General features: G+C 41.1%; 2 protein-coding genes across 2 annotated transcripts in view; one reads left to right on the top strand and one right to left on the bottom strand.

The window, feature by feature from the left end:
• The window catches only part of LOC128741559 (bifunctional glutamate/proline--tRNA ligase), a 28262-nt gene extending 19736 nt beyond the window's left edge, over positions 1-8526 (top strand). Inside the window, exons 6-7 of the mRNA XM_053837472.1 lie at positions 28-145; positions 7333-8526. Of these exons, the coding sequence (XP_053693447.1) occupies positions 28-145; positions 7333-8306 (1092 nt within the window). The 3' untranslated portion in view covers positions 8307-8526. The remainder of the gene's footprint in view (positions 1-27; positions 146-7332) is intronic.
• Positions 8527-8530: 4 nt separating this feature from the next.
• LOC128741564 (NAD-dependent protein deacetylase Sirt2-like) lies at positions 8531-11726 on the bottom strand. The gene is made up of 4 exons (XM_053837484.1): positions 11132-11726; positions 10635-10991; positions 10198-10577; positions 8531-9325 (listed from the first exon to the last, which is right to left on the bottom strand). Exons 1-4 carry the CDS (start codon positions 11613-11615, stop codon positions 9053-9055), a joined length of 1494 nt encoding a protein of 497 aa, XP_053693459.1. The 5' UTR covers positions 11616-11726; the 3' UTR covers positions 8531-9052.
• Between the last annotated feature and the right edge of the window lie 367 nt (positions 11727-12093).

The raw sequence follows: 12093 nt of genomic DNA, 5'->3' as shown, positions 1-12093 counted from the left end.
ATTAATTTAATCTTTGCGCTATTTCAGAGATGGGAATTCAAACACCCGCAACCATTTTTGCGTACTCGTGAATTTCTATGGCAGGAAGGTCATACGGCATTTGCAACTAAACCTGAAGCTGACGAAGAGGTTCTGCAGGTCTTAGGTAAGTCGTGATTACATTGGTCCCAGTAGTTTTACGTTTAATACGCAAATTTCACACCTACGATACTGGTATAACGCCACACTTCCTAAAAATCAAGAAATTGGTAATATACAGTTTTTCGCATAGCAATAGCAACTCGTCATCTTCATCGACCGCCCGACGTTAGCTTCGAAGTACGATGCTGGTCTAACAAAACCAGTCGTCGTATGTTCGAATTTCGGCTGCTCGGTGCTACTTAGGGTCGTTGCACTAGCCCCGTAAGTGTCCCTATATGCTCTAATAACTGACTGCAAAGTTTGTCCGTTAAAGAAGGATAATGTTAAAAGACAGTTGTTATGCCCAAAACTTTGCTTTTTATTCTGAAACTACTACACACTGCCGCAGAAATAAAAATGGCATTTGTCTCAGAGATATCCTAAAAATTCATAGAAAACTTGGCTGGTAGGATATACAACAGCAAATGGACATACCCAGCGTTTTCATAAATAGATACAGGACAAGAGTTTAATCACAGAACAGAAGTGGAAGTTAAAATCCAAACACGTACATGCTACTTTCTACAGATACTAGCGAACCTGGCGGTGGCGAGTCACTTTTTTTCACGAAAAGACCCGAACGCTTACGAATGCACACGAAAGCATGTGAAAGCTGCTATGCGATAGGCTGCGAGCGTTCTGCTAATATTGCTGTTATTCGCTTCTATGCGAGAACCTTCCCAAAGAAAAATAAAAGCAAAAAAGACTTTGTTACCAGTTTTGATCGCCGAATCGTTCGGACTTCCACTTCTGTTCTGTGGTTTAATATTAGTTATTTTGAGTTTCTGATGAAAACTGGTGTTCTACGATAGCTCAGAAGTGGTTCATGGAAAGGTTTTAGTGGATCGAATTATAAAACGCGTGTGTGTAGAACAAAGCGTATATTTGAACTGAAAAATAGTTTGTTTCAAAGTGTTCCTTATCCCATATTCCAAAGGTACTGACGAGGGGTTTTTGGATGGAGGTTTGGTTTTTTGCGATCATTCTCCCCCCGTTGATTCCACCGGATCAACCGACGGAAGTAAGCAAATCTTTGCAGCAGCTCGCCGATACTCCCCAAACGATGTTTTGACTGTCACAGCCCTCACTATACCGTCACTTCCTGGATGTGTAGCTATAATTCGTCCTATACGCCACTTGTGGGGTGGGGCGTTGTCGTCCTTCAGTACTACAAGGGCTCCGACGTCGATCTTAGTCACTGCATCATGCCATTTCGGACGGGATTGTAGGTGGTGAAGATATTCGGCTGACCAGCGCCTCCAGAAATGTTCCCTCATTAATTGGACGTGTTGCCAACGACTCAATCTGCCTACTTTTACATGTTCGTATGATGGTTCGGGGATACTGATAGGGGGTTTGCCGGTTAAAAAATGAAACGGTGTCAACACCTCAACGTCATTTGGATCGTCCGATACAGGAATGAGTGGTCGACTGTTTAAAATTGCTTCGGTTTGGGACAAAAATGTTGACATTTCCTCGTATGTCAGTTGAGATTCTCCCACCACACGTTTAATATGATGTTTGGCCGATTTTACCCCAGCCTCTCATATCCCACCGAAGTGTGGGCTGTGAGGAGGGATGAAGTGCCACTGTATTCCTTTGTCAATACAAAAATCGTTTAGCGTAGATTGGTGACTCTGCTCCTCAAACAATTTTCTTAGAGAAGCCAACTCATGATTGGCTCCTACAAATGTTGTTCCGTTGTCAGAATAAATGTGACTGACCATACCGCGTCTACTAATGAACCGTTGCAAAGCAGCTATAAAGTTGATTGTGGTTAAGTTTGAAACCAATTCAATATGTATGGCCTTGGTTGCCATACAAACAAATAAACATATGTAAGCTTTATAAGCCACTGTTTTTCTACCTAATTCTTTGAGCAAGAAAGGGCCTGCGTAGTCAACGCCTGTATTCGAGAAAACGGGTGATGGCGTGACACGATGATCAGGAAGATTCCCCATGTACTGATTGACCGGTCGTGGATTTTGTCTAAAACAAATGTAGCACTTCCGGATGACATTTTTAATTAACTGTTTTACCTTCACAGGCCAAAAGCGTTCTCGAACAATTGACAGCAAACCTCGCTGTCCGACATGGAGATTATCTTCGTGTAACTGTCGAATAAGGATGTGAGTGACGTGATGCCTTTCCGGTAACAAGAGTTGATGTTTTCCTTCATATGGTATTAACGAGTATTTGATGCGACCTCCAACTCTAATCAATCCATTGGCATCGAGAAAGGGAGCCAAACTAGTATAATTGTGTCGTTTATTGCTATTACTTGCGAGCAATCGGGCAAGGTTGCCGAATGATTGCTGCTGAACCAACTTGATAATTGTAATTTTAGCATCGGTCATTTCCTGCGCACTAAACGGGGTTGAATCTCGAGTTTTTGTACGTACGTTTTTGATAAACCTGAGCACATATGCCCATGCTCGCTGCAGGCGTCGAAAACTGCTAAGTCGCTGTAAGTTTATTTCAGGTTCACGTGAAACAACTGTAAACACCATTGGTGGTTTTAATTCTGGTAACTCTGCTTCGTCGATTTCGATGATTTTTCCATCTGCAATTGTAGTGCTCCAAAGCGTTGCTGAACCTCTCCACCACATGTCGTTGTACAGAAGATCTTCAGGCATTGAACCTCGTGATAGCACATCAGCCGGATTCATTTCTGATGCCACATACCGCCACTCATAAGTGGAAGTTAATTCGATTATAGTTGCAACACGGTTTGAAACATATTGATTCAAAGCAAGCGGCGACTTTTTCAACCAGCCAAGCACCACTTGCGAATCACACCAAAGTGTCACACGTTGAAAGGAGGTTTGCATTGCAGTTACGGTTTTCTTCACTAAACGGGCTAGTAGCAAAGCCCCACACAATTCTAATCGTGGAATAGTTATTGGCTTCAATGGTGCGACACGCGATTTGCTGCATATTAAATTGACACTAACGGTTCCGTCGGAGGAGATACATCTCGTATACAACACTGCGCCATAGGCTCTTTTAGAAGCATCGGAGTAGCCGTGAAGTTCAATTACCTGTGCACAATCTGCTATTACACATCTATTCTTTTTCATTAGGTTCACCAGGGATAACTGCTGTCGAAATGTTGTCCAGTGATGAGATTGTTCGGTTGTTAAAGGTTCGTCCCATTCTAGTCCAAGCCGCCAAAGGTCTTGCATGTGCATTTTCGCCAAAGTGATGATTGGTCCCAAAAATCCCAGTGGATCGAATAAACGACCAATGTCAGAAAGTACAATTCGCTTCGTGAGTGTTGTTTCATTCTTCGATTCAAACGTGTTGACGTGGAACGTGAAATAATCCTGCGTTGGGTTCCAGATTAACCCAAGTGTTTTTATCGCACTGTTGATGTCGGCATCTTCAAAATTCATCTGCGATTCCTGAAGCTCGATTGGAATGTGTCGACGAACAATTTCACTGTTGGAGCAGAATTTATGTACACCGAAACCACCTCGGCGTAGCATTTCAGAGAGTTGCTCGTATATCTCGATGACGTCGGTGGAGTTTTTTCCTCCCGTGAGGAAATCATCAATGTAGCTGTCCTGTTGTATGACTTTCGATGCAAGCGGAAAGTCTGTTGCCTCGTCGGTCGCTAACTGAATTAGCACACGGGTCGCCAGATACGGCGCACTGGAACAACCGTATGTCACAGTTGTCAGTTCGAAAAAAGCCGGTTTGTTTTCTGTGTTTAGCCAGAGGATGCGCTGATACTTTCGATCGTCTTCGTGAATTTGTACCTGCCGGTACATCTTTGGTACGTCTGCCGTCAGTACAACCTGATGACTGCAGAAACGAATGATAATGGACACTAGGTCACTTTGCACCGTAGGACCTATTTCTAATGCATCGTTCAACGAAAAACCTGTTGTTGATTTCGCTGAAGCGTCGAAAACTACTCGTATCTTAGTAGTGCTGCTGCTTTCTTTATAGACTGCGTGATGAGGAAGAAAGAAACTATCACTGGGATTGTCCTTTACTTCGACCATATGGCCAAGAGCCAAGTACTCGTTCATAAATGTTGTGTATCGGATCCTCTTATCGTCGCTGACGAACGTTCGTAATAGTTTCTCGAAACGGCGCTGAGCGGTAACCAGCGAATCTCCAAGATGCGTCTTATGTTCGTTAAATGGTAGTCGAACGATGTATCGACCGTTACCGTCTCGAGTGAAAGTACGTGCGAAGTGTGCTTCTACAGCTTGCTCTGCCGCTGTCAGACAGGATGCCTCCTGACACGTTTCAAGTTCCCAAAACTTTGTCAACGTGTGATTGAGATCCTCGTTACTTACATTCAAGTGGCACGTCTGCGGTTGCCTTTGGTTTCTTCTATCTGTCATTCCGCTGACTACCCAACCGAGCTGTGTGTCGATCAATGTTGGAGTTGCGTTGCCGAGCCGCACTCGACCTTCTTTGATGAGGTCGTAGAAGAGTTCGGCTCCAAGAATCATTTGTATCTCGTTCGGTATGTTGAAATACGGATCCGCCAGATGAATGTTAACAGGGATTGCCCATGTCTGGATGTCTACCTCGGCAACAGGTAAATTGGTTATATGCGGTACCACAAGAAAGTCAAGAACGGCTTCAAAAGAATTGACGCGCGATCGGATTTTCGTATGGATTTTAAACCTAGCCAGACTGCCTGTGTTATTTAATCCACTGATCGGAAGGTTGATTCTTTCCATGGGAACATTCAGCTTCCTCGCGAATTCTTCAGTTATAACATGCGAATCGGATCCTGAATCCAGCAGCGCTCTGCATGTGAAGTTTGTATTGCAGCTGCCGGTTACTATAACTTCGGCTGTTGAGAGAAGTACTTGTCGTTTAGACCCTGCACGCACACAGTTCACTGACCCAGAATCTTGTGTAATAGAGCATTCCGCTACCTCCTTCGGTATCGGCGTAGACTTTTGTGTAGCTGAATCTTCCGGTTTTTGGGATGATTCGGTCTTCACTTGGTGTAAAAGGCTGTGGTGTTTTCGTCCGCAAGACTTACAAGATTGCTCCGATCTGCAATCGATAGTGCGATGACCACGGCGTAAGCAATTAAAACAGAGGCCGGCTTGTTTCACTTTGTTGTAACGGTCAGCTAATCCGAGGGTTTTGAATACATTGCATTTGTATATAGAGTGATCACCATTGCAACTGAAACACGACTCCTTTACCGACTGAGACTGAACAAAATTCTTCGCTACTGTGTTCTTCTGCTCAATTTTAATTCGATGCTTAGACACCCCAGTGACCGGGCGCTGTTCAATATAGCCCTTCATTTTCTGCAGTATGCGGCTTCTTTCACGAAGAAAGTCGATCATCTCCGAATACGATGGCAATCCTTCCTTGGGCAATTGTGACTCCCATAATTTTCTCGTGTCTTTGTCTAAGCGTTTAGCGACTAAGTTCACAAGGACCATTTCAGCTAATCCTTCAACAGGCAACTCACGGTTATCGAGTGCGTCGACGTGCTTTGTGCAAGTATCAATTAACTTCCGTAGTTCTTCGCCAGACTCACTTATCATCTTTGGTAAACTCAGCAGGGCATCGATGTGAGTATCAATTATTAACCGCTCATCTTCGTACGTATCCTCTAACATTTTCCACGCGGCATCGTAATTATTGTTGTTTATTACATCCTGATCGATTTTACCGGTGGCGTTTCCGATGAGAGAGTTTTTCAAATGGTAAAGCTTGATTGCTGGCGATTCATTTGGATATCTGCTCATGATGGTCTGAAACATACATTTGAAGGAATACCAATTCTCGAGATTTCCATCAAAGGTCGGTAATGGCACCTGCAAGTGCGGGGCGGACGAATTCACTACAATCGGTTGTTGTGGGTTAAACGGAGCTGCGTTCACATTAAGCAAAGCCTGCGTTGCCTCAGCGGTTTTCGTTTCACCGATTTTACTTTGGATGATGATGTACAGGTCATTAAACAACTCTTCACAACGAAAATATTCTGCCTTATGTTTGTCTCGTTGCTCACGAGGGGTAATTTCACAAATTTCTATGAATATCTTCTCGGAATCTTCGCTGCACCGACGTATTGTTTCCAGTTGAAGGTTCAACCAGTGAACGCTGACACTCTCTTTGTTCAACCCTTCTCGAATCCTGAAGAGCTTCTCGATGATTAATTCTCGACGATCGATGGCCTTTTCCAGCCGTAACGCCATTTTCCTTTCGTTCTCTTTCTGCGTCTGCGCCGCTTTTTGAAGTGCTACCGTGCTCTGAGGTGTGATTTTGGGATTCGCACCGGTCAAAGCGTCCAAAAGATTTTTCGGGGTAATGTCACGCGCCACTTTCGGCGTTTCTTCCTTTTCTTCGTCACTACGCATAGGAGAATCTTTCTCTTCGCTAATTCACTTTATTTACTGTTCGAACTGTTTTCTTTACGGAGTGATCGTGCTCCGGGCACGATTCATCAAGTCAATCAATACACGATTGCCAAAATGGCGGATTTTTGCAGCAGTGATCGTGCGCCGGACACGATTCATCGGGTTTACACTATTGCCAAGATGGCGAACTTTTTGCAGCTGGTGCAAAATCGGTTAAATATCACATTTTTCGCTTCGTATTCCATATTAAACCAGTTCCATAACTAACGGAATACATCCGGATCGACTAGGACCAATGTTCTACGATAGCTCAGAAGTGGTTCATGGAAAGGTTTTAGTGGATCGAATTATAAAACGCGTGTGTGTAGAACAAAGCGTATATTTGAACTGAAAAATAGTTTGTTTCAAAGTGTTCCTTATCCCATATTCCAAAGGTACTGACGAGGGGTTTTTGGATGGAGGTTTGGTTTTTTGCGATCAACTGGCATTTTGGAAACACCCATAACATACAAAATTCAATAACTTGGTTTACAAGACGTGAGATTCTTGAAGATGCTTTGTTAAATGATAAGTTATCATCAGTAACGACTCTCAGGTAGCAACAAGTGTATGTTTAACTTAAATTCAACCGCATTTGTCTATGTTGCACATTTAAACAATTTTAGCTATTTCTTGATGCTACATAAATAATACCTCAAATACCTATATAATAACGCCATAAAATGCAGTACAAATATGTTAACCAATCAGCAAACTTTAATTTGTTTTTAATCGCAGCATGATCCTACTTGTATTATTTCAGAGCTTTATGCAAAGGTGTATACAGATTTGCTGGCTATACCAGTCGTTAGAGGGCGCAAAACAGAAAAAGAAAAATTTGCTGGCGGAGACTACACGACCACAGTGGAAGCCTACATATCCGCTTCTGGTCGTGCAATTCAAGGAGCTACTAGCCACTGTCTAGGTCAAAACTTTTCCAAAATGTTCGACATTGTTTACGAACATCCGGACACAAAAGAAAAGGAGTATGTGTATCAAAATTCATGGGGTATAACAACGCGTACAATTGGCGTAATGATAATGGTACATGCTGATAATCAAGGATTAGTACTGCCTCCTCGTGTAGCTTGCATTCAGATAATTATCGTTCCATGCGGTATTACGGCAAGTACAACAGATGATGAGAGAAAAGCTCTTTATGAAAGCTGCAAAAAGCTGGAGTCAGCATTAGCAAATGCTGGAGTTCGTTGCGAAGGTGATTACCGAGACAATTACTCGCCAGGATGGAAATACAACCATTGGGAATTAAAAGGCGTTCCAATTCGAGTAGAACTTGGATTCAAAGATTTAAAAAATAATCAATTTGTAGCTGTTCGTCGTGACACCGGTGAAAAAATAACCGTCTTACGTAATAATGCAATTAATGATATGAAAGGACTTTTGGAAAAAATTCATGCCAGTATGTATCAACGAGCGGAGAAAGATCTACAGGATCATTTGAAAGTTACTAAGGTGTGGGATGAATTCCTTCTATTTTTGGAGACGAAAAACATTATTATGAGTCCATTCTGTGGTGAAACTCCTTGTGAAGATAAAATAAAGGCAGATAGCGTACGAGACGATGCGGAAGCTGAAGCCGGTGCTCCATCAATGGGTGCAAAATCGTTGTGCATTCCATTTGACCAACCAGCTAAAATTGTCAGTGACGAAAAATGTATTCATCCAGCTTGTGGACGCAACGCTAAATTTTATTGTCTTTTCGGCAGAAGTTACTAAAAATAACTACATGAATGCGATTTTTAAACACGGAGAGTTTAACTTAGAAGTTGTTTTAACAAACTTTTGTAACTTATGCAAACATGTTGATTTTGTTTATCCTAATTTGAGTGTAATTTCAATTGGAAGATTTAAACCACCAAACACGGACAAATTAATTTTTCTTTGATGTAAGAGTTTGTCGAAAATAAAGTGTTAATCGAAAACATCAGTAAGCATGATAAAATATTTATTGAATATTTTTAACCCAAAACTACCTACTTAAATTCTATTTATCCACAACTAACATCTGCTAGTTCTAGAGTTACACTTTTTTATTCACAATTTCCATTTAATCCTAAATGTGCACAGTCCAATAGATTTTAGAACTTTTTAAAATAATTTTTCATAACTAAAACTTTTCATGGAGTGTCATCTACACTCCTATAGTCATTAGATTTGCCGAAAACATATTCCTCACAGTAAACTGAATGAGACTCAACATGCAAGGCATTACGTGACATTAATCTTCTTAAGATTTCATTGCCGATCAAAGCAATCATTTATTGAATTTAAGTAGCGATTGCGATCAAATATCCAGTATATCACTTTAAAGAATTGAGCGGATAATGCCATAAATTTTCAAAAGTTTACTATGTTGAGTCCAGTCTGTTAATAATATGAATAATTGTAGCCCAAAATACACAAGATCTGACAAAAATTTGAATTCTAGTCTGCAGACCGGCAATCGAATATGTTTGACTTCTTCACTTACATTTATCAATACCCTCGGACACAGCCTTCTTATCCGCACGTTCATCGGTTTCTTCGGGTTGCGGATACATTCTTGATTCCGCACATGCACTTATTTTTGCCTCATTCGCCACTTCTTTGTTAACCATGCAATGCTCCGAGTCATCTTTTAGTTTGTGTGCCTTATTATCATCCGTAGAATGTTCAGACGATAAAGTCGGCATTGTTTCTTTCCGGACTACTTCCAACTTGGCATACTCTCTTGTAATCATTTGGCGCAGTTCATCCTGGGTACATTCAGGTAGCAATTTATGTAAATGAAAAAGAGAGAATAATATTAGTACACAATGTTATTAATTTAGTCATAATATTTAGTTGAGTCGAATTTAGTCGAACTTCGGAATTTACGCGGTTTTTGGTATTTATGCGGAACATATCCATCACGTAAAAGCTATTTAAATGTATATGTATATAGAATTCCAGTGTCATAAGTGTTTCGTAAAAGATATTTGTACCAAGGAATATGCTAGTTCGTGTCTTGGATACGGGAACATCACTGATAAATTGTGAGTTGGGCTTTGTATAGTTTGACAGTCGGTTGTCCCTGTTTCGAATCGAATCGAATTGAGCTCTCACATATGTGCACGTAACGGGGTCTATTTTGCGAAACGAGTGACGTGGTAGAACCGCGCTGCCATTCGCATTCACTGCGTGTGAATTAAGTCACATAACACGAAAGGACCCAACTGCTACCGAACGAAATTCCAATTGCAGCAAATTAAAACTTACCATGTCACGTCACTCGCCTCGCAGAATGAGCACCATGCAAATTGATCGTCTGCAAATGCGCTAAGTTTACCACGCGCACTTCAACGATACTGGAATTCTATATGTATTGATTGTTCTATTTATAGGCATATCAATAGATAGGTACTATTAAATCCTACACATACGTAAAATTTTAGTTAAACTTGAGTAGTATCGAAGAACATACGAAAAAAGACTAATGTTTTAATGTTTGTCCCATTATGTGCCTCTAATGTTTGTAACTCATGCAACACGTTCCTCACAAGGCTGACATGTCACCAGATATTTCATATCTACATTTCTATTACGGTTTACGAAAATGTAAGTTAGATCTGAGCAAAGCCGTACTCACCCCTAGACCTAGTTTATCTGCCAGAAATAAGCAACCATCGTCGCAGTCTCCGGTCCACGCAACATCACGCCGGTTGCCCGGCAAATCAAAACACAATCCTTCGCCAAACATCATTGCTCGAAACAGGCCGTAACCCCCGCCACCCACCTTATCCCTGTTGATCAACAGCCGCACACAATCATCACCTACATATTCCACCAGAGAGGCAAAGGGTTGGACAGTTAGAGATGTGCCCATAATAATCAGCAGATCGCATTCAGCGAAGTCCTTATGCGGTAGTACATGAAAACGCTCTGGTAGTCCTTCCCCGAAGAAAACTATATCCGGTTTTATAACACCTCCGCAAGCGCATGTTGGTATTTCATCCGAAAAAATTTTATCTGTAATATGAATGTACGTTCTCATAAACCAACCAAATCAATCTATCGTTCGTTTACCTTTTACAAATTCCAAAGTGTATGCGGCTTTACACTGTAGACAATGATTTGTGAAAAAAGTTCCGTGTGCTTCAACTAACTTATCTGCGCTTATACCAGCTATTCGTTCTAGGGTATCTATATTTTGTGTATAATGGCGTATCAGAAGCCCCTTTTCTTCAAGTAGTTTCACAAAATAATGCGATGGGGTTGGTTTAAACGTGCCAGGATACAGTTCTTTTGCTAATTGAAAAAATGGCTTTGGGTTTTGGTAAAAATATTCCAGTTCAAAGATTGCCTGTGGGTACGGCAGATTGTATTTTAGAAGATTATTGTACAACCCAGTATCCGGCGATCGAAAATCTGGAATTCCTGCAGCTACAAGAAAATTTTTTTTGTTAAATGGTTTAACACAAATGAGTTCCATAGTTGTCTAACTTTTCTTTCAATGTTATAAACGAAAGTCTGACATTGGAGAAGAGATCGAAAAGTAAAAAAACTTGTTAAGTAATACTCACAGGTTGATATTCCTGCTCCAACCATTGTTACAATTTTTTTAAAACCGCCATTCCGCCAATGCTTAATGACACCTTCTATATTCACAGAATCCAACACTTTACGCCTCGGAGCACTATCTTTATCGTCATACTTATCGGAAGTGTAGAAACCCAATTTGTCCGACAAATACTGTCGGATTCGTTCTATACTAACAGTATCGGAACCATATCCGCCCCCTCCTTCGCTATGATAATGTTCTTCATCTTCACTGTCATCGAATTGTGAAAAATCAGGCGTTTGTTTTGCCAAAGATGAGGTTGAATCAACAATCAATCCGCGACTGTTTTCCGCTGTTACATCAAGATTTGATAACTTACTTGGAAGTTCTACTGGAACATTCTCATCACCTGGATGATTATTCGATGCCTTTTCCGATGCTATATGCTTATCGGTTTTAGAGTTTTCACCGGTAACCAAACTCGACATTACATTATCGGCTGACATTGTTCTGTATATATGCCTCAGCAACAAACGGTGCAGAGGCTTTCCAAAAATCAACTTTGAAATTAATATTTCCAGACTGTTCAGCAAATCGATTGTTTTCAAAACGGTCGATGTTAAACACCAGGACCAGCTTGAAAAAGTTGAAAAACACTGCAGTGTCAAACTGTGGCTATAAAAAATAATGTACACGTTAATTGACTTTTATTCTGCAATGAGTAAAAGCTAAGCAAGTTATGGCGGGATTAGAGTGACTATATATAGAGTGGCGACAATGTCAAAATTGGAATGATAATTATCTGTCAGTGTCATTCCAATCGAGCAGACGACCAATCCAACGCGTATGCAGGAAAGAGAAAGAAAACAAGCATTGCTAGAGCATAGAGCTTTCCAGTTATGTGTGTATTGGTGTTTAAAAATGAGGCAAACAACAACAGTAAACAAAAGATATGCTTTCCTTTGTCACCAAGGTACAGAATGA

The sequence above is a fragment of the Sabethes cyaneus genome, chromosome 1, assembly GCF_943734655.1.
Source record: "Sabethes cyaneus chromosome 1, idSabCyanKW18_F2, whole genome shotgun sequence".
Lineage (NCBI taxonomy): Eukaryota > Metazoa > Arthropoda > Insecta > Diptera > Culicidae > Sabethes > Sabethes cyaneus.
This window is presented reverse-complemented; position numbering and strand designations above follow the sequence as displayed.

What these genes read in the sequence shown, in the direction of transcription:
- LOC128741564 (XM_053837484.1), bottom strand. Translation starts at nt 11,615, where the DNA reads ATGTCAGCCGATAATGTAATGTCGAGTTTGGTTACCGGTGAAAACTCT. An exon ending in TGGAGCAGGAATATCAACCT is followed by an intron (nt 10,992 to 11,131) that starts GTGAGTATTACT and finishes ATTTTCTTGTAG; the next exon opens with CTGCAGGAATTCCAGATTTT. An exon ending in CACTTTGGAATTTGTAAAAG is followed by an intron (nt 10,578 to 10,634) that starts GTAAACGAACGA and finishes TTCATATTACAG; the next exon opens with ATAAAATTTTTTCGGATGAA.